This window comes from Hibiscus syriacus, unplaced genomic scaffold (assembly GCF_006381635.1).
Source record: "Hibiscus syriacus cultivar Baekdansim isolate YM2019G1 unplaced genomic scaffold, ASM638163v2 tig00111008_pilon, whole genome shotgun sequence".
NCBI lineage: Eukaryota > Viridiplantae > Streptophyta > Magnoliopsida > Malvales > Malvaceae > Hibiscus > Hibiscus syriacus.
The window spans coordinates 191,322-214,404 of NW_024062951.1; the positions used below are offsets into that span (position 1 = coordinate 191,322).

A 23,083-nucleotide genomic window follows, 5' to 3' on the forward strand; every position below is an offset into this window, starting at 1 on the left:
ATATACAAATAGTCTATAAAGTATATTCTTTGTTGGTTTCAAGCACTTAAAAGAAATTTAAATAAAGAAATTTCATTTTATTTTTATTTTTTTTACTTGTGCTTGATAGACTATTTTATTATTATTATTTACTCGTTATTCAATATTCCATTCTATTTTTAATAATTCTATTTTTAATAATATGATTTCTATATAAATCATACTAAAAGTTATTTAACCTTTGATACATATAACTGTTTTTATACTTCTATTTTTCTTTTTTTTTTATTTGATCTTTATAGTTTAAACAAAATTGTAATTAAACTAAAATCACGACAACGGCCACCAACGACAACATTGTCACAACATTATTATTAAGTACTTAATAAATCATTATTTTAAACTTAAATAATTTATTTTCTCACTATTTGATCCTAATTTTTTTCTTTACTCTTCTAATTAGTGCAGACAAATCTCGAGTTTGACGCTACACTAAATTAATTAATATATAACATAAATACAACATAATATTAATAATTAATACATAACAGGTACATATAAACTGGTCTTCATGGTAAAAAAAATATTTATTTTATAAAAATTTTAAATTTGAACATTTACGTATGTAAGTTATGAATAAAATAAAAAAGTTTTGAACAGTTATTATTTTATAATATTCTCGTACTATTGAAAAAGAGTAAAGTATACAAATGGTCAATCAATTATAGGACGTTATTTTGTTGAGATTAAAAGTTACAAAATAATTCATCGACTATAAATTATTGTTTTGTTAAGTTTCATACTATTAAAAGTTACTAAATGGTTACTCGACTATTAATATATTAAAAACTCGTCATTTTTTTTGTTAGAAATTGATGGTCATTTGAGTTGTACTACCCTACTGATTAGGATATAATAAAATTGATTTTAACGATGTTTATTGACATTTTCATTACTTTTAACCATTGGCTCAATGACATAATATTTCAAACATTAGTTCATGGTATAATGTAAACAGAAAATCAATCCAATAAATACACCTCAAATGATTATAGAATAAGATTTTATCATATTTCAGACAACAAATTAACGTATAACTTAAAAGGTCATAATTTGTAATGGAAAATGATGAGTTTATAATATATAAATTGTCAAATGATCATTTTGTAACTTTTATAGTCAAGAGACTCAACAAAATAATATTCTATACTCAATAAATCGTTTTGTAATTTTTAATAGTTAAAGAATTTAATGAAACATCTTATAATCGATGATCATTTGTATATTTTACCCAAAAATTAATATGTAAAATGAACTTTCAAGAAATAACATGTAAAACGAAAAGAGTAACATAATCAATTAATAACATAAACAATAACATTTACCACCGATTAACCTTTCAATTAATTATTATTAACATCGAAGTATACAAGCGAGAAAGAAAAAAGTAATTGGATATTTCTTGTCTGCCAATCCGAAACGGTTCCCACGTTACCTTTCGTAACGTCCCCAAACGCACACCGAATCTGTATAAGCTAACAGTTTGCGAGCAATATGGTGGGAAAACGGAACGACGTCGTGGTGGTCATGAAAGGGTACGTTTTCCGGGGCGATCGGCGGCCTTCAAGGTCTTGTCGATGAGCCTCCTGGCTTTCCTGCTACGGATCTCGACCTTAACGCTGGAGCTCTTATCCATCTTTATGTAGGGCTTATTATTATTCTTTGACTTCTTTAGAGCCCTTACCTTTGACTTTATTGATTCCACCAAGCTCTCCAACTGGTTCGCCATTTTCGATCAACTCAAAAATGAGGATAAAGCTCAAAAACAAATGAAGATTTTGTTACAGTTTCTGCATATTTGCTTTTGGTTGAGAGTCCTACTGCGTTTGATAATTTGCTTCCTCTCTCTTTTTTCCTTTCCCACCCCCCTAAGCTTCTGATTATTTGAAGAGTTGGTGGTTTTTATGCTGGTCTTTGTAGATAAATGGGCTTGTTGATGAATATAATTACCAGTTTGCCATTCCGTCGTCGTTTCTGACTAACCTTTTGGATAATCATACCACAATTCACTCGATTGTTAGTTAGATTATAAGTGGGTCATTCCATTTTAAAAAGTCGTACACAAGTTACTTAAGTAATTGATTGTTACAAATAAATCGTTGGATCATTGAATATCGTACGTCTTTTTGAAGTGATGCATTCATTAAAAAGATTAGATTTTACAGAGTTATAATCAAGTCACTCAATTAATTAATTATAATAATTAAATCACTCAATTGATTGATTACAACATTAAGGTCATGTGCCATGATCACATTAATCACCGTCGATCTTTGTATAAAGTAGCCAATAAACCCCAAATTCATTATAAAAACCAAATTAATTTCCTTGTTCAATTCATTTGATTAGATTCTCGAAAATATATTTCAAAGACCATAAAATTAACTCAAAATTTTCTACCTTCTTAAACCCTGATCTATGTTATCCACCTCCATATTGCTCTATCTCGAAATATGTTCTCATTGTCACTAGAAACAACCTTCCCACCATTTGGATTGAGAAATAAAGTACGAGGACATTCGCTAAATTTAACTAGAAGAGTGATATATGTTTACCCTGTGCAGCGGCAGCAGGCTGTGTATCTTTCATCATCCGATTAGCGAATTGTGTCGGTATACGTAACTTTACTATTTATGTAAATAATTGTATCTCCTCCTTTAGATGACATTCATGATATGTTTTAGTCAAAATTATATATAATTCATAGAACCGAAAACATTTTTATTGGCGAAGGTGGTATCAAGAATTATAAAATTAGTATAAATATACAACATACGTAATTAGAGGCGATTATGAAATTTTATGTGAGAAAGATGAACCTATAATATCTAAAAATAACAGATATATAAAAGTTAAACTAATAAAAGTAAACTATTAATAAAAAAATCAAAAAATAAATAATTTGATATTTAGAAGAGAAGAACTACTCCTAACCATTCATTGATTTATCACTGTGCGTAGTAATTATAGAAAAACAGTTTCGCATGCAGACGTAAAGACTCAAACAACCATAAACTTGTGTCACATTACTTGAATCCTTTATGGTTGCTGAGATTTCATATGATTGTATGATGAGTTGACGGATAAAAAGAAAATCTTTCTCAAAAGTCAAAAGAATGAGCCCTTGATAATTAATAATTTTGTTATTTATAGAAAAAGAATTAATTAATCACACGGCTTCTCCTTATTTTTGTTTGAACTGTGAAGGCTCGACGTTAACAACTGAAAAACTGAGATCCACACGTAGGGTGAATGAAAAGCTCAAACATTGACTTCAATGCCAATGCTCAACTTCTGTAGCAAGGCATAGTAATTTCATTGACTATTCTCGGCCCACAATTCTGTTTCCTAAGTTCATATTAATAAATTCATCAATGTGCCACGGATTATGAATATTTTTTTACCATATTTGTTACTGTTATTATTATTATTATTATAACCAGTCCAGTTGAAGCCGATGAATTTGAAATCGATGGAAAGGTATATTATTTTAAGAGGAGAAAGCAGATATTCATGTTGGATATTTATTGGTTAATTCACAAAAGAAGTCAATCCTTTTAATTCCTTGTCGTTCAAGATTCCAACTGAATTACAAGTGTGAAACAATTGTTCTATATATTAATGGTCGACAAGTATCCTTGGAATTGAACATGTTTGGACCAAAATCATCGTACGCATTCTTATAGCTGTTTATGAAAGGTTTAACTTAAATTAGAATGATCCTTGTTATTGCTAAATGCATTCGAGCTGGCTCAAATCTGGTTAAAAAAGAAGAAGCAATAATCTCAATTCATTCAAGTTCTGTTAAGTTCACAACCCAACCATTTTACTTCTTCAACCCAGTAAAAGGAGCCCAAATCCGCCTAAGACCGTTTGTGTGGCGTGTAGCCCAATGCCTCATCTAGTCTAGCTCGACTTGGCCTTGTTCCAATTTTAAAGTCTTGTGAACATATTCAATAAATTCAAAGGAAAACCGAATTTTAAAATCACAGCTGTCTACTCTGACAAGTGTGGATCAGCCACTACGTGACAATGCTTCTCGTTAATGGGGAAAAGCTTGAGAGGTTCAAACCTTCTCGGGGAATTCACTAAATTGGTATCAACAAAATCAGGTTTATTTTATTATGTTGCTAAACATATTTTTTTCATATTTTATGGTCTATTTTGACCTCTAACACGAAGGCAATGCTCGGTAGGTGTTCACTAAAATGCCACAATCAAGTTAGTAGACGAAGAAAATAGAAAACATCAATCCCCTTTCTTAATCCCATCACCAACGAATAAAATATAGTAGCTAAACACTGATTAAACACATTTTTTTTGTACTTTAACGTTATACAAATCACAAAAACCAACACTGATTCTTGTTTTTTTTAAACCCCTGCATCATCTCCACCATCCTTCCCAATGTCAAAGCCATCCCCTTCGAACCCATTTTCCAATTCACAAATCCTCTCCCATACCTTCTCCGCCACCGGCAAGACCGACAACCTCTGCTGTCTAAACATGATAAACCCTTTCAATTCCCCATCCTGTTTCATGTCCTTTAAGTCCACTTGCCTCCTCATCTCCCCAACAGCTTTTACATCCACCAATGCCTCACTGTTTAGATCACTGTCCTCGGCGTACCATTTCTTTACGACGCTGACCACCCCCACCACACGGCGAGCGGTAGCGCCCGAGTGGTAGAAGAAACAGAGATCGCCCACCTTCATGGACTTGAGGTGTTTCTGGGCTTGCTTGTTCTTTACACCGTCCCATTTGGTTACACCTCCGTTTGCTGCCTGGTCTTCCCATGACCACTCTCCTGGTTCTGTTTTCAGCAGTCAATACTGCTTCGCTTTCACCATTTCTCTGTGGATTTTTTGTTTGTGAAAGAATAAAAAAAACTCGGTTTGGGTCCTTTGCGTTGTCTTTGTGGATTAAGGGTTTGAATGATTGAAGAGAAGAAGATATACTGGCGGGAAATGCTTGGCGCCATATGCGGGTTGTACGGGCCATTGGTTACAGAATTTTGAAGGCCCAAAACCCAAAAGAAAATAAGAGTTTAGAAGGCCAACAATTTCCTTTCCGTTAATAAGGTTACAGAATTTTGACAGAGAGTACATTTATTGTCTATATTTAAATTATATTATATTCTAATATAAACCTATGTTAAGCATAATTTATTTTAAAATTAATATTTAATTTTAATTTTTAACAAACCATGAATAAAACGGTTTTCTCTTTTTATTGTTTTAACATGTTGTACATATGCATGATTTGGGTTAATATGAACAGTCATGAATGGAATGAGGGGTGGAGTTTTAAAATTTTATATACTTTAGATATTTTTTATTAAAAATCTATTTTCATTCCTCTCAAATTTTATAAATATACTTATGTTAAAATTTAATAAATATATTTATCATTAAAATTTTATGATTTGGTCATCTAATACAAAATCTTGTGTCCGATCACGTTAAACAATCCTTACAGTCTCATAAGAGTTTATACCATTCCAAAGATGTTATTGAGAATCGTGCGCCGGTATCGTCAATTCATAAACCGAAACATATTAGTGTCCTCATACTTAGATATGGTATTTTCTCAAAGCATGCAAATTTCATGTTATGTCTTAATTCAAAATTAATTGAATGTGCCAATTGAGCAGATGGATAGAATCAACACATTGGAACATTTGAGGCCATGGTTTCAGTTGCACGGCACTGCCCGCTCATTGATGTCATATACGTATGTGCCTTCATTTTCAAATTCCAACCCAAAGATATTGAGATAATAGAGAGCCATGAAACATGCTAGGACTGGGTGGTTGAATGGGTATACATAAATGAACATTTCCCCCGTAACATCGATACATCAACTGCATTTATTATTTTGGTCAATAAAACATCAATAACAACGGTCCGCCATAAGTTCACATATAGGTTAGTCATATGTATATATGATAAATTATATACGTGGTGTAGTCTTTGTTCTCGTGGAGCCCTTGAAGATGCCATTGTGGACCAACAAAATCTTGTAAAAACTGCTCTCTGTTTTTGTATAGTGGGTCATTCCCACGTTCACGATGAGGGTTTGTACTTTGTATGGCTGCCTTTATCTATTCTCATACTATCACATTTTATGTAATAATGGGACGCTTAATGATTCATTTTGGGTTTTTAATGGGTGTTTTCCAACCGTGTTAGATTTTGATATAAAATTGATTTGATTCTAATTAATGGGAGAAAATAAAAAATTTAATTCGATCGAAAGTAATTAGTCTATTTTATTTTATGTGGATTGAGAGTAGGAAACATAGTTTAAATGTATTTATTATATGCATGTTTCCTTTATAATCAAATAGCTATTCATATAAATAGATATTAATGATTAAGGTTAGCTATCAAGTGGTTTAGGAGAATTCCTTTTGTATTCTTTTGTTTTCAATATTAGTGAAATTTATCATGTTTTGCATGTAGTTATCCTCAAAAGTGTTTTTTATTGAACTGAAAATGTTATATTTTTTATAACATTTTCGGTTGATAATAAACAATGATAAAAAGATTAATATTTTAAGTTACACTCATACTAAAATGTTACATTTTTATCATATTTGCGATTATGTCCATTTTTTCATTTTTTTAACTTTAAATTATACTGTCGTATAGTAAAACTACCCCTATCGAGCCTTCTCACGTGCTGATAAAAATTATGATGAAAATCACAGCAGCTATGAAGCCTTCATCATACCGGGCAATGGTTCAGCGCCAAATCTAGATTCATTGCAGAATGAAAATGAGTTTATATCTAAATCTTTAATAAACAAATGTTCAATCATATAATATTGAGTTTATACCTATATCTTATTAAACAATTGTTCAATCATTGGATACGTGATTTTTTTATTGTATTTTATAAAAATATCTGAAAATACAAAAACAATGACGTATTTACCGAAAAATTACTAATTTTTTTATTTACGTGTCAAATGTCGTTAAAGAAAATATTATAGATCTAACACCCTTCACAGAAAAGAACGGATTATAATCCACGTCTTACGCTGATATGACGTTACGTGAGGTAAGGCGCGCTTTCTGTGATGGGTGCTAGTTTTATAATTTTTTTAAAATAATGCCTAATATGTAATTAATATATGTTAGGGTGTTTTTTGTGTAAAAACATCAATTTTATTTTTTAAAAAAACTAAAATCTTTAAATCTTTTTTTACAAATTATTTTATAAACTCGATAAATTTTGATTTTTGTATAAAATTACACAATACATATAATATAGTATATGAAATCTTTGAGGGTAAATAATTTAAAATATGAATAATTTTATAAAAGTTTTATAACTAATATTTCTTTTACAAAATGATGATGATGACGACAATAATAAGAAATATTTTATAATTTGAAAAATTATAAATTTCATATATTTTTGAAAATTTTATCGACTTTTAAAATTAATTGTTTAAAAATATAAAAAAAATATTAAAATAAATTTTTAATTACAATCGAATGATCAAATGAATTATTATTCATTAATTATTATTTTTGTTGACGAAAACGGGTAAAGAAAACGAAAGAACACGAGAATTTTACGAGGTTCGGCAATGTGCTTACGTCCTCGGTGCCTAGGCGGCGTTAGAATTTTATTCAATGATATTTTAGGTCTAGGTTACATTAATAGAAAACCCTGGTACATAATTACAAAATCAACCCTGTACCGTACCAATTAATATTAAAAAGAATATTTTAAATATATAGGTAATATTTTTTAGCTTTACCTTCTTCTTTTTTATTGAATTTTGTTACATGTTAGAGAGTAACACAAAAGAAAGGAAAATCTTTAGATTTTCATGTAAGCATTTATATTTTTCTTTTAGAAACATTTTACTATAATTTTTCTAAATTAATTTGAATAATAACATAATAAATGATTAATTTGAATTATAACTCATATATTTAAAATTCAATAAAAATAAAAAAATAATAATTAGAAGTGAATCAAATTCACTAAAAAAAGAAGGTAAAGCTAAAAACTATTATCTATATATTTAAAATATTATTTCTAATATTAATTTTAAAAAATATAAAAAAAAATTTAATTTTAATTTTATTAAAAATGAATAAACATTATTAAATGTTGTTAAAAATAATAATTAATGAATAATAATTCATTTGATCCCTCAATTGTAATTAAAATTTTATTTTTATATTTTTTATATATTTTTAAAAAATTAATTTTAAAAATCATTAATTTTTTAAAATATATGAAATTTATATTTTTTTAAATTATAAAATATTTCTTATCACAATCATCATCATTTTGTAAAAGAAATACTAGTTATAAAAATTTTATAAAATTATTCATATTTTAAATTATTTACTCTCAAAGTTTTCCTATACTAGATTATGCGTATTGTGTAATTTCATGTGAAAATAAAAAAATTCGAGTTATAAAATAATTTTTAAAAAAAGATTTAAAGATTTTAATGTAAAAGAATATTTGCCAAAAAAACTAAAGTTGATATTTTTACACAAAAATTACTCTAATAAAAATTAATTACATATTAGACATTATTTTAAAAAATTTACGAAACTAACACACGTCTTAAAAAAAAACACACACTATCATTCATGTCTTATCCCATGTAATGTCATATCAACATAAGGCACAAATCTATACCTTTCTATAAAAATACTAAATTTATAATATTTTTTAACGATGTCTAACACATAAATAAAAAAAATCAACTAATTTTTCGGTCAATAAGTCAAAAATAATAGTATACCCATATTAATTAAAAATCAAAATGGGATATAGAGGTAAACCTATTTCTTTATTGTTAATTCATGTGGCCTTAATTATGCCAGATAAGTTGACATGACTTATCTTTTCAGGCAATTAAAAATCACCATTAATACGCGCTCCTCTGTCCTTTTACATTCCCTTCTTTTTATTTTTTTTTAATAGAAAAGTAGGCTTTTAGTTTACTAACACACACCGTAAACCAGACAAAGGGTTTTCAAAAATCTTCAACTCCAAAATTAGTGTAGTTCTGTTGTTCCATAATTTAAATTAAGATTAATTTAAAGTTCAATTCAAAAATTTATAAAAAGTTATAATATTTTTAATTATAATTAAAAAATTATATTGGACGAGTTTAAGATATACAATCGAAAATAACACAAAAAGTTATAACATTTTTCAATTTTAACCTAAAATATTACTTTATTTAACCTAAAAAATTATACTCTTAATAATAATTTTGGTTACAGTTAACTTCTGTAATTTTTTAACTTTATATTGATAAGTTGTAATTTGGAATTTTCATAAAACCGACAGAAGAATCAAATGAAAAATAATCATCTTTATCGCGTTAAAAGGTAAATAAAACACTACATATATGTTACGCTACTGGTTTTATAACCAGAAATCCTCCCTTGCATGAATAGAAGAATCAAACACTATATATATATATCCACCAAAACTTTTGATGAATCTGAAGATAAAAATGTACCCATTCTTGATAAAAAGAAGATGATACAAAGTAAGACAGAAATTTATGAATTAAAACTATAAATACATTAGCAGAAAATTGTATATAAATGATAAGATATGAAGACAGGTCAAGGGTTGGTTTTCTGGGTATAGATGTAATCAATGTGGGCTGCAAGTGTTTTTCTCATCAAGCATTCTTCTTCTACAATTCCCTCGCAGCTATCCTCCAACTCTTGAACCTTATCATCTTTTTCTTCACCCTGAAATAACATTTTCAATCAAAAGAAGACCATAATTACCTAGGTTTATAAATCATGATAAGGAGAAAAGTATTAAGTTTTAAAGCGAATCCAATGGTCATAATATACATACCAGATGTTGAGGTTTGAAGGGAGTATCGGCATATTGAACTGTAGATGCAGGCTCTGGGCGAGCAGCAGCTGGAGAATGTAATATGAAGAAGAGGAGGAACACGATGATCATGCAAACCAGACTCACCTTTGAACACATTTTCTGTGCCTTTTTTTTTCCTTTTGAGAGGGGAGAGATTCGGCAAATAAAGAAGAAAGGGGGTTGAGAGGAAATGATTCTGCAGGTGGGGGTTCAATTTATAGAGATTGCCATGATTCGAGGGCAAAATGTAAAAGATTTAAGGAGGGAGGGGTGATATCTAAATTAAACGGTATTGAATATTCTCATCCGTGCGTCATTAATCAAACTGTATAATTATTTTTAGAATTGTAAGATTTAAATAGTTACGCCTATAATATATATTTATATTTTTTAATTTTTAATAATCATATTGGAACTTAAAACTTTAAAGGATAATAATTTTTTTAACTACTAACATCATTTGATTCAAAATTATTTGATTTTAAACTTAAATATAAAAAGGGAGTCATTGTTGGGCCTGTAATCTGGCAGACTCGTTTTAGACATGTTCTAGACATCAAATAGAAGCAGGCTAATGTTCCGAAACTCTAGTTGCCGTCGACATAATCTCTGACATCAATTTCTCAGTAACTTGCATGTGCTGATGCCAACACCTCACTTACTTTTACTCCACCATACGACCACCGTCACACTTACACCGACCTACCTCTTACATCGTCGTCCAAAATCGCCGCTCCTTTCACCAATTCTTACCACCCACTTGTCCACTTGCAAACCTGCATCTTAAATCATTATATAACTACTTAAACTCGAGCCATTTTCAGAAGGTTAAGATAATAAAATGTAATCTAACGCGTATCAAGAAAACTTGAATAAATAAAAATCATTAGAGCAAAAAAGAAAAGAAAACACATTAAAAGTTTGGTAGAAAAAGAAAGTCTGAGATTACCTTTTTAAAATTCGATCAATAGAAAGTCTCCTAAAAACAACCCAATGATATACATGTATGGTATAAAGAACAATTAGTTGTCAAAAATGTACTTCAAAACAACTAATAGTTATCTAAATTCAAAATTCAGAACAACAGAAAACAAACCTGGGCTGTGTGGGAGGGGTGGAAAACATTTACAAGAGATTTTATTGATATTTATCATCAGAACTAAATTTGTGGATAGGAATCTTCCCTCAAATCAAGCAAAAATTTGTCAAGCTTAAAGAATCAAAGAGTATATAGATAGATACACGTATTCTAGATTTTCGAAGATTGTTAGGTCACAAAGCATTTGGTTGTGGTGTCGGGTTTAAAGATATTGTTAAATTTTCAATTGATCCATACATTAAAGAACATTACATAAAGTTTGGAGTTGTCGAATGATTGACTGTGGATCTTCTAGGGATATATGATTTACATAAGAATTGAAGTTGTTAGATATTTGAAGATAAATTATCTAATGAAATTTATATCAATGGGGAGATTGTTAGATATTGACTCAAATTCTGATTAGTAATTAAGTTGAATTTTGTTGTAATTCTAGTGGTTGAAGTTTACTTGATTAAATTTATTTAGGTATGAATTTATATGAAATAAGGATTCTTGATGATCAAGTATTTGGTTCTATAAATAAAGAGTATATCTTAACATTTAAAATTATGAGAGAATTATTTTAGAGAGACTCAATCCTTTTTTAGTCTACCATTTTTAGAGTTTATGTTGCTGAGATGAGTTTTATAAGGATGTTGAGAAAGTATTTTATGATGAAGTTTGAGTACATATATTGAGTTTTAGTATTCACGGGATATCATGAATTTATATTATTTACGATCACTACAGTTATAATTGATTATTATTTCTCACCTATGTGGAGATGAAAAAGAATGAACCACATTAATAATCTTATCTTTTACATGTGTCTTATTTTACATCAATTTTGTTATGATTATTTTTTTCTCTTACAAATTTTTTTTAATTTGTTAAAAGATAACTAATATAGTAATCACCCAATAAAAAAATAAACAATTATAGAGATACATGTTTTATTTCTTTTAGGAGTAAGGACGCTTATTAAAAGAGACTAGAACCTCTAGGGCATATCAACCCCATTGCCTAGGACTCTATCATACATGATGGCTTTAACGTGCATGCTTTGGTATTGTCGACGCGTAAATATCAGTACGGCAAGTATGTGATTATAACGGGTAGTTATGTTGTATGATACTCTAATATAAGATTAAAGAAAGACGTTATTTGGAATGTTAATATTTTTTTAATATTTTTGGTAGAGTACTACCTAAAATTCTATTTTTTCTATCGGAAATATTAATTTCGTTACCTAAAATGAATATTTTTAATATTAATATTTTCGGTAGAAAAAATAACATTTTAGGCAGCGCCTGATATTAATGTTTTCGGTAGAAAAAAATAACATTTTAGGTAATGCTCTACCTTAAATATTAAAAAAATATTAATATTTTCGGTAGCATCTTTTCTTAATCTTATATTAGGTTACATCTACCCTTGCTTACTTATCATTACACGTGTGATTATAACACCTAATTATTGTATTTTAGATTGATTAGCACTAAACCCTAAAAGATTTTAAGATTAGAAGTTGACTATCTATATAGATAGACATCTTCATTAATCCTTGGTTTAAGTTGTAAATATTAAATATAACTAAAACACTTCTCACTTGTTTATGAAATTAATATATAAAGACGTTTAAAGTTATTACAAAAAATTCTAACATTAAGATTTTAGGGTAAAGTACATAAATAGTTCTCCGATTATAGGGTGAAGTTTGTTTGAGTCCATCGACTATTAAAAGTTACAAAATAGTCCCATGATTATAGAGTGTTGTTTTGTTAAGTTCCCGACTACTAAAAATTATAAAATAGTCAGCAACTATTTAGTATGTTTCAAACTCGTCATTTTCTATTAAAAATTTGACAATAATATGAGTTAGATGTTAATCTGTTGACTAAGATATGATAATTTTTTGAGATTATGAGATCAGATCTTATCATATCTCAATCAACAAGTTAACTTCAAGCTCATACTACCATCAATTTTTAACAGAAAAAAGACGAGTTTAGAACATACTAAATAGTCGGGTAATCATTTTGTAACTTTTAATAGTCGAATGACTCAACAAAATATCATCTTATAGTTGGGGACTATTTGTGTACTTTATCCTAAATTTTACAATTATAAAATTTTATATTGATCGAATCTTAATTCGGATGATATTTTGTAGATCTGGCGAAATCAATGATAAACATTATATTTAGAGAAATGAAATAATAAGGAGCATTAAACTCGAGGAACAACCTTGTAATGCAAAATTATAATGACCTATGGCATACACCATCCTTATTAATTTGTTCCCACCCGAAGTTGTAATGATTAAAGCATAAAGTTATTACATAAAAAAGTTGGAACACGTAATAATATTTTTTTTTAAAATAAAAGGATTGTAGGCCAATCTTTTTTTCGTAAGTAAAATTAAAGATAAAAGTAAGAATATATCTAAGCTTGCATATGGCAACATCTCTCTTACAAATTGCAGTTGAACATATTAAAATTGTTCATGCAAACATTGATATTAATTCATTATTATTGTATATAAAACTATATTTAGATATGTGGTATATGTTCTTGTCTATTATAATGGGTATTTGTGTTTCGTATATTTGAATATAATATTCAAATTATAAATCTTTTTTTATAATAATTATATAGGTATAAACGTTTTCTTATATCTCGAGAATCATCTAAAATTTTATTTGTGGATTGAAAATGATGAATTTTCCATTATGAAAGAAAATAATGATTAAATATCATTCATAACGTTAGATAATGAATGTTGTATCTAACGTGTACAAACACACACACATATATATGTGGCTCCATTTCTTACCCCCTACTTCATCTCAGTTAATGTTTTGGACCAGACATAATGATTAACCTGTGCATGGCAGCTAAGATTCACATTACTTACCAAAATGCCATTGGCCAATACATCATGGATGGTAAGAAATAATTTAATCGGATACCGTTCAACTGTTTATTCAATGATATTGCAAATATTCTTGGATATATATCCTTAAGGGGGCGATCCTTAAACCACTCGTCCAACCAAAATCGAACAGCCCTACCATCCCCCACCTGAGCTCGTAGATTTTTCTTCAAATACTCTCTCCGCCATCTCCAATAAATACCTTTAAAATTCCAAGCCAAATCCACGACACACCTCGCGCCTGAAAACAAGGAGGTAGAATGATAGATTGATCGTACTTATATTTGCAGCTGATCACTCGTCTCCATAAACTATTTGATTCATTGCCAAACCTCCAGCACCATTTACCAAGAAGGCCATGATTTTTGGCTTCGATATCCACAATCCCCAAGCCACCATTTGAGAAAGGAGAACACACATCAAACCAACTAATCCAATGAATTTTTCTTCTGTCCATAGAACCACCCCACAAGAACCTTGGCAGGATATTGTTAATCTTATGATATACCTTCATAGGCTTTTTAAATAGTGACAAAAAGTATACCGATCGACAAGCTTGTAAGAACTAACCTGATTAAGGTGATCCTACCACCAAAAGAAAGAGAAGTGGACTTCCAACCAGCCAATTTGTTGGTAATTTTTTATATAACCGGCTCCCAAAGAAAGTTCCGTTTGGCACCAAGAGGGAGGCCTAAATATTCTGTTGGAAAAACTCCAATGTAGCACCCAATGCGAGACGACCAGCTCTGAATCTTGACTTCTTCAATATTAATACCAAATATCCTACTCTTCTTCAGATTAAGCTGAAGTCCTGAGGCGAGTTCAAACACTCTTAAAACTCTTTTTACACTTAAAACTTGAGACACGACAGCCCCGCAAAAAATAATTAGATCGTCCGCATATTGTAGATGGGAGATCTCTAAATTATTATCGCCTTTCCCTACAAAACAGCCTTCAAAGAGACCTTGCACAACTGCCTTTTTAATCATTTGATGCAGTGATTCCCCCAGTAAATTAAATAATAATGGGGATAAAGGACACCCCTGCCTTAACCCTTTAGATAAATTGAAACGATCCGTGGGAACTCCGTTTACTAAGATTGAGATAGAAGCAGAGGAGATACAATTGAGCATCCATTTGCACCACCGATCTCCAAAACCCATCTCCTTTAATATCCGGATCAAAAAAATTCCAATTTACCGAATCATAGGCTTTATTGAAGTCGATCTTGAAAACTATTCCACTGGTTCTATTTTTAACCATCGAGTCTATCACTTCATTTGCTATCAAAACACAATCTAATATTTGACGACCCGGAATGAATACGAACTGCGTATTACTCACTAATGAGTCCAGGCAGTGCCTTAACCTATTTGCCAGCACCTTACTTAATAGCTTATATATACCACTCACCAGGCTTATTGGTATGTAATCATTCAAAGAGGAGGTGTTTATTTTCTTGGGTATTAAGGTGATAAACGAATGGTTCAAGGACTCATCAAGCTTTCCCCTTTTATGAAAATCCTCAAAAAACTGAAGGATGGACTCCTTAAGATCAGACCAATATTTCTTAAAGAAGTTCAAGTTGAAACCAGAACTTGCCCTTCAATTACAGTGATACTATAATTTTCTGAATGTATTTTTTTAAAATCGTGTTTAAACTTCTAAACTCAAGTGCTTGAAACACTTCCTTTAATAAAAAATAATTACATTGTTGGATAATTCAATTTTTTGGATCTCGAAAATTATAAATTATAAATTTTACAAATACAATCATTATTAATAAATAATTAGTTATAAAATAATCTGATGCGTTATTTTTTTTAAATTATAATTTTTAATCTTAAAAATAAATTGTTTTCATATATTGTTTTAAAAAATCCTAAATTTTTAATTTTTCTCTGAAATTATTACTTAAAAATATTTAAAAATATCAAAAAGGAAAATAATTGAAGGGCTAAATAAGATATTTCCTATTAATTTAACATGGCACGTCACACCCTTAACAATATTTCACTGTCGCTATATATTTTTTAATAAAATTTAAAGTTTTAATGTATATTTTATAACTTTTAAAAATTCAATGACAAATGAAATTATTTTAATAAATTTAACGACCATGTATGAATTTTATCATATTTTTGTATTAGAGGTGCATATTGATGCACATCATTAGTGATGTATATCAGTGTCTCACTCTAAAACTCAACCCCTTAAACATAAAAAATAAACATTTTATTACCAAATTCATAACTAGAAATAAGAATTATCATAACTCTCTCTCTACTATATATATATATATATATATATATATATATATTATTGTAATCACCAATTCTAGAAATAAGAATTGTCATAACTCTCTCTCTATATATATTTATTAATTATTGTAATCACCCATTCTATTAGAGGGAATGGTATTAAGATAATCAGGAAATCATAATTGTATTTTTTGTAGCGAGGCCCTTTAGTGTGTCCGGTTTTATATATTCTCTTTGTCAAATGTATATGAAATCGTCTTTTTTTTAAAAAAATTATTAGTCTGAGATGACTAAAAGTATAGTATCAACTATTTAGAATTTTTATTAGTTACTGACAACATATACACATTTTATAGATGTAATTGTTCGAACTTAAGATCCTTTAATGAGTACAACGCTCTCTTTAATCATTAAAATCATTTAATGGGTTCAATAATCTTAGTTGTTGATCGTAAATCATATACATACAATGAACTACACTATATACACAATATATATATGTGCAGGAGAAATATCCTTGGCAGCTTCTTGCTGAATGCAATAAGAATATTTGTGATGGAACATTGAATTTCATTCCAAATTTGCCTCCCCTAATGCCTCGCACCTACTTTGCTTAAAGAAACAAGTTTTATTCTTCTGATGGGACCTACCCACATGCCGTATGATTATAATTTCTATTAATTAAAACAAGCCAAACATATTTATAGAAAAATACACACAAGATTGATCTAATGGTTTTGTCTTGCTTAATACACACAATATTGCTCGTATTTTATTATATTATGCTGTTTACATTTGTTACATTGATATTGTATAAATTTTGCTATTATTTTTTATCGATTAATCGTTATTTTTATTTATTTTTTTAGGATCGATTTAATATCAACTCGACTGATTAAGATGACTTTTATTTATTATCATGTTGATTTATACTTTGGACATTCGAATCGGATTCGGATATGCGATTTATCTTCGTGGATAGTTTTCTTATGTTGCTCGACTCTGATTTGTAGTTCATCAGTGATCTTTCAATTATTTGATCTCTTTTTAGATTTATTTTTCGATGTGGTCAAATATGTTTGTATTTATCTTTTGTTTGAGTATTTTTGGTTAGGTTTTTTTAAATTTTCCTTATCTGGTTCTTGTGTAATATTAAGTGGCTAGTTTCTTGTGTCAATGGTTATAGGAAAATGTCCTAGTTATGTGTTTAGTTTACGGTTATTGTTATAAGCTTTTATTATAATTTTGAATATTTCCTATTTTTAATAAAATTAACGAATTCTATAAAAAAAATATGGTATAATCAGATTCACTAACAACATATATAATTATATATTATCAATGCATTATAGGTGAAAAATAAATAAAAAATTTATATACTCATTTTACAAATATTAAAATTTGTACTAAACGATTAAGAAGTTTGTTGTTATTCCTACTTGTATCTACTCAAATTTATATATATATATATATATATATAATATATTAAAATTTTTGAATTTATAAATTTATCACAACCTTCAAAATATATATATATATATTACCTTATTAAGCCTATAAAATATGTTAAATCCAAGGGCAAAAGAAAGTGGATTATAAATAAATAGCAAACCTTTACTTATATAATATTATATTCAGAAGCTTTTAGAATTGTAGGGGTCATAAATCAGTAAGAAGATTGCATTGTTTAAAAGTTTCCAGTTGTCCCCAATACCATAAAATGATTGCCATGGCGCCTATTTGCTTGCCTTTCACTCTACCAAATACCACCTTTTTCCATATTCTTCTTCTTCTAATTTCTCCCTATCTATTTCCAAAAACTCCTTTGTAACAGTGACACATTCCTTGTCTGTTCCAAGCATTAATTTCTCTGAAATTTCCCTGCAGCTGAACTTTGGATATACTCCAATGGCTCCTCCTCCATCAAAACAGCTCAAAGAACATCTCCAAGTGCAACAAGAGCCTTTCGTTTTGAACATATACCTTGCGGAGAGAGGGTACTTGGTTAAATGCGTGAGTTCTAATGGTCGAAACGGTTGCTGCAGCACTCAAATGAATATGTTCAAGAAAATGGCTTTGATTTCCACCAGGGTCGTTAAGTCGATACTGTGTAAATTTGTTCCTGGTAGTGATGATAGCTTAGATATTTCCTGTTGCGGTGATAATGAAGGCGATGAAGATGAGTTTCAGATTGCAGAAATAACACCGTTTGGTAACATGGAACCAGAAAAGGTACATAAAATCATCTACATTTTTAGCAATTTTTTCAGATTTTTACAGTGTTATTCACTTGGAATATTGAACTTTGCTTTCAGATTCTTACAAATGAAACCAGTCGAAGGAAATGCATTCAAGATGACCTTTTGTTAGATGAATTATCATCCGAGAAAGGTCAAGATTCTTTTTTTTTCAGTTCCTTTTCTTTTCTTCTTAATGTTAATCAAATGTGTTTCTCTGGTGCAGTGCATCACATCATAACAAGACAAGGAAGTGCATCAAATAGGAACTCCATTGATATGGCCGAAAATATCAAAGGCAATTTTGTGTTGGCAACTTTTCCCTGGAAATTACTTGGAAAATCACTACTGGAAAGGTACACTCTCACCGGTTTCAATGAAGCAAAGGGGACCATAATAAACGAACCTCGCAGTCTCCGATATTGCCGAAGAAACCAAAGTCTTGGGAATCAAAAGAAGCCTCTAATGAACCTTTCAGCAAAGAAATTAACGAAAAACAACGGTGGAACGAATGTCGGAAACAAGTACAACTACATTCAGTGGTTCTTTTGTCTGAAAACCCTGGGAAACCAGACCAGCGACTTGTCAAGTATGGGTTGTTCATACGCATTTGAAGAATGGCAGTACTGTAAATTGCAGAGAAAGATAGGGTCTGAGTTAGGAGATGCAATCATGGATGAGGTTATCGAGGAAGTAGTTGACTTACTATGGCAGTGAAAATTGATGAACTGCTTAGCCTTCGTTAATGGCGTATCCATTTCTTTGAATTCAAATCATCAATAGAGCTGTATATATATGTATGAACTTTTCCTTGTTGCAAAGTTAGGCCCACCATAATACACCAAAAGTATTTCGAAATTTGAACTTCATTTCTTTTCTTCATTTATGGAAAAGAAAGGAAAGTAACAAAGCCTTAATTCAGTTAATATAGTTACCATTGTAGTATATAAGAGGTTGTATGCTTTTTTTTTAATAATTCTGGAATAAATACAATAGTGTATCTATTCAAATACTTAATCGTTTGATAATAAACTCGTACCTATACATACATGGTGTTTGAACTAAGGATGGGCATGGGTCGGGTTTTTGGTCCATCCGACTCGACCCGAGAACAAAGGAGCCTCCACTCGAGACCCGACCCGACCCGAATATATGATTTAGAAATCCGATCCGATCCGAAATAATAAAAAAAATATTTATATTCAATAAAAACAGTGTCTTAATTGAAAAAAATTATGTATAGAGGGGTATTATTGTAATTATTCCTAAATATATAAATTAAAATTATATATTTTTTCTAGCCGGGTAGGGTATTTTTCACCCTAAACCCGAACTCGTCCGACCCGAATATCACACTTAAAAAAACTCGAACCCACCCGAACCCGATTTTTTTTTAAAAAAAATCCGACCCGATCTAGTCGGAATCTGTCGAGTTCTGGTTGAGTGTCCATCCCTAGTTTAAACTGGGACATTCAGAGATAACAAGAATCAAGCACTTAACAACTGAGATCGCTTGGTCAAGATGTTCCAACATATTTCAATGCACGTTATCCTCTAATTTATGAGGACTACATACTGTATCTCTTGTACAGTACTCAAGATTCAAATTCTGATATTATACAATATAACGAATTAGGTTGTATAGATCATCTTATACTAAATTTATATAGTATTTAAATCAAAATTAATCAATTAATAAATTGAGTTCCATGCTATTATAAAAGAAAAAAAAGGAAAGATTATAAATTTAAGATCCTATAACTCGATAGAATAATATTGTCTTAAATCGATTTAAACTGTAATTTTTATGGATCTATAATAATATGGGCATTCATTAAGATATTTCTAATAAACTTAAAAATATTACATTGTAATCATCTCAATTCAAAATTAAAATTACTAATAAAATAAGGAATAATATCACATTTGGTGTATTTACTTTGATAAAATATTTAATATTATACTTCTACTTTTAAAATGTCTATTGCAATATCTAAACTTTGACAAATAATTTAAGATATTTTACAGATATAAAGAAAATTCATGTCTAAAATAATTTCTCTCTACCAGTATCTCAGAATCTTAACTTATGATAAAGACATCCTCAAAATATATATATTTTATATAAAATATTCTATATTTATGCAAAAGAAATGTTAATTATCATAAATGTAATGTATCATTAGTTGTATGGCTTAACCATCTACGGTAAAATTTCTGGTAAACATTACAATCGTAAGCATGTTTTTGCAAGTTAATCAGTTTGCAATATTAAATCTTGATGAATTCTACGAACCCATTGTTTCCTTGTGTTCTGCCACTCATCTTCTGTTAACGTGTTTCGATTCGGAATAGGTGGTTTGCACATTCGGAATTGTTACGAAGAACCGACTAACTTGTCGATGACCAACACATGTGGAGTGGTGCACAACCAGCCACTTGATATCCAATTTACACACACAAGTGCACGGTTTGAAATTGTTTCAACTCAAAAACAATCTCCGAAACCGTACTGACATTAAGAAACAGAGGTGAAAGGCTTATATGTACGGAGATCCTTAAGAATGACTGCAATGGAGCCAGCCGCAGCTAGAAGCGATATAATCAAGCAAACCACGACCACGATGTTTAACCATATCCATTTCCAGCAAAAGGGTCGAATGTTTTCTTTTGATATGTACATTTGGATTGGGAAATACACAGTCAATGGCCAAAACGATAAGGCGCCGAGCAGACCCAGAATGCCGTTGAAGAATGGCAGAGCCATGGCCACCACGGTCGTCATGATCACGTAAGCTGTTCGCCATACAAGCCTGAAGGTACTGAAAGTATAATCCCCAAACAGTGGGAGCCTAATTGGCCGACTTTCTTTTATGAAATTGTTGTTTGGCCATTGGTTTAAGCACCAGTCCTCGACCTTATTAAATATCGGTTGGCAAAATACCTGGTAAGCTCCCACAAGATGTAGAATAATGCACATATTAGCGAAGTCGATAAGCCAGTAAGGTTCGTAAAAACCGAACCCTGTTAGAAAATTGCCCGGAGCAGCGTTACCGAATGCTGCATAACCCAGAGCTCCGCACAAAATGTAGAACAAGGTGGTTATTGAGACACCGAGCGCCGTTGCCTTTTTCATGGATTCGTTTTCCGGTGGACTTGATTTAAGTGTATCCTGCAATTCAATGAATATAAGTCTATTTTTCTTGGAAGGTAAAAGGGTCACAGAAACCAGGAGACTTGCCTGTATTTCCACGAGGACAGTGGAGAAAGCATAGGCAAAGGCAATGTCGCCTAGGGCTTCAAAGCAGCTCCAAATCTTCTGCCATTTCGTTACATCGACTCCAATTGCCATCCCTGTCAAGCTCGTCTTAGGATGAGACCCTCCGGCAACTTTGGCTATTGAGAGACCGAGGCCGATGCAAGAGTACGCAAATGACATAAGGGCAGCGACCACAGAGAGCCACGAGAGCTCGTTGAAGTCCGGAATTTGGCTTAATATGATCTCCGTGATGCCGAAGATAATAATAAACATGTTTCCTTAACATGGCAGCCTGCAGCATGGCCCTCTTCGTGAAAGCAACCCGATCTTTTTATCGCCCTGGTTAATCAACAATTAAACAAGGAGCTTGTAATTATATTACAACAAAATATCATCTTTAACATATCAATCAAGCCATATATCTAGAAAAAAGCTTACGCCATACTAATAGCTGAAGTGATTGAATATCCAATTGTTGTGCCTACAAGATTCACATATTGTGCTATCCCACAAAACTTGGTATTGAGTCCTCCTGTTAGAAAGAAAACCGGAAATTATTAGCATTAGGGCTCCATGCATTTGAAAGAACAACAGTTTCAACTCATTGTCACCTAAATTATATTTGACAGCATCCATGTAACAGCTGCATCTTGTTCCTGAATCAGGGTCCCTGCAACAATCAGCTAGCAGAATCGATGTGTACCAATTGATGGCGGAGAAGAGTAGGAGAGAAACGAGTCCGGCAATCCAACCTAACTGAGCAAAGGCCCATGAAAGAGATAACACTCCTGAACCTATAACTGCTGTTATTATATGTGCACTTGCACTCACCCAAGTTCCTGCAAAAAACAAAAAAAAAAAAGATAAGATTTTTAACTTCAAAACCGAATAAATCATATGTTGCAGGAAAAAAAACAGAGTTGAATATGGCTTGCCTGTTCTTTTTGAGTTATCATCATCAACATGATGAGCAATGATAGGTTTGTCAGTTTCTAATTCCATGGCATGTAATGTCAATAGACTATATACTTGAAGGATGTTAGATTTGTTTTTTGGGGTTTGAGAGATTATTGAAGATTGCTTTCTTGGCCAAAATTAAGCACAAACTCCATAGATATTCGTAAAGCTTAACCCTGAAGCTAGCCTGTTATGAATTTGAAGATGATCATCTTCAGTAAACCCTTTTTTTAAAAATTCGAAATAGGTGATAATATGGTAACCTTCCAAACAAGATTAACAAGAACTTGCAATACGTATATAAAATATTTCTAACAAGGGTAATAAACAAGCTTCTTCTAGTTCTGGTATCGAACTGGCCACGAAAAAGGTTAGACGGAGGGAGGAGGATCCGCCAGAGGATGAAGTCATGGTCGTCAACAACAACAA

General features: G+C 30.6%; 3 protein-coding genes and 2 pseudogenes across 3 annotated transcripts; 1 reads left to right on the forward strand and 4 right to left on the reverse strand.

Moving 5' to 3' along the window:
• Positions 1 to 1,369: 1,369 nt before the first annotated feature.
• LOC120149611 lies at positions 1,370 to 1,896 on the reverse strand. The gene is made up of 2 exons (XM_039162341.1): positions 1,579 to 1,896; positions 1,370 to 1,519 (listed from the first exon to the last, which is right to left on the reverse strand). The coding sequence occupies exons 1-2, from the start codon at positions 1,766 to 1,768 to the stop codon at positions 1,515 to 1,517; spliced, it is 195 nt and encodes a 64-aa protein (XP_039018272.1). The 5' UTR covers positions 1,769 to 1,896; the 3' UTR covers positions 1,370 to 1,514.
• A 2,516-nt stretch (positions 1,897 to 4,412) lies between these two features.
• Positions 4,413 to 4,889, reverse strand: LOC120149706 (annotated as a pseudogene).
• A 4,708-nt stretch (positions 4,890 to 9,597) lies between these two features.
• On the reverse strand, positions 9,598 to 10,108 carry LOC120149637 (phytosulfokines-like). The gene is made up of 2 exons (XM_039162369.1): positions 9,904 to 10,108; positions 9,598 to 9,791 (listed from the first exon to the last, which is right to left on the reverse strand). Exons 1-2 carry the CDS (start codon positions 10,039 to 10,041, stop codon positions 9,660 to 9,662), a joined length of 270 nt encoding a protein of 89 aa, XP_039018300.1. The 5' UTR covers positions 10,042 to 10,108; the 3' UTR covers positions 9,598 to 9,659.
• Positions 10,109 to 14,846: 4,738 nt separating this feature from the next.
• On the reverse strand, positions 14,847 to 22,699 carry LOC120149708 (annotated as a pseudogene).
• Positions 18,110 to 19,258, forward strand: LOC120149707. The gene is made up of 3 exons (XM_039162433.1): positions 18,110 to 18,433; positions 18,517 to 18,592; positions 18,665 to 19,258. Exons 1-3 carry the CDS (start codon positions 18,110 to 18,112, stop codon positions 19,153 to 19,155), a joined length of 891 nt encoding a protein of 296 aa, XP_039018364.1. The 3' UTR covers positions 19,156 to 19,258.
• Positions 22,700 to 23,083: the final 384 nt, after the last annotated feature.

Coding starts and splice junctions, on each gene's coding strand:
- LOC120149611 (XM_039162341.1), bottom strand. CDS start 1,768: ATGGCGAACCAGTTGGAGAGCTTGGTGGAATCAATAAAGTCAAAGGTA.
- LOC120149637 (XM_039162369.1), bottom strand. CDS start 10,041: ATGTGTTCAAAGGTGAGTCTGGTTTGCATGATCATCGTGTTCCTCCTC. Junction 9,792..9,903: donor CCTTCAAACCTCAACATCTG/GTATGTATATTA, acceptor ATGTTATTTCAG/GGTGAAGAAAAAGATGATAA.
- LOC120149707 (XM_039162433.1), top strand. CDS start 18,110: ATGGCTCCTCCTCCATCAAAACAGCTCAAAGAACATCTCCAAGTGCAA. Junction 18,434..18,516: donor GTAACATGGAACCAGAAAAG/GTACATAAAATC, acceptor CTTTGCTTTCAG/ATTCTTACAAATGAAACCAG. Junction 18,593..18,664: donor TGAATTATCATCCGAGAAAG/GTCAAGATTCTT, acceptor TCTCTGGTGCAG/TGCATCACATCATAACAAGA.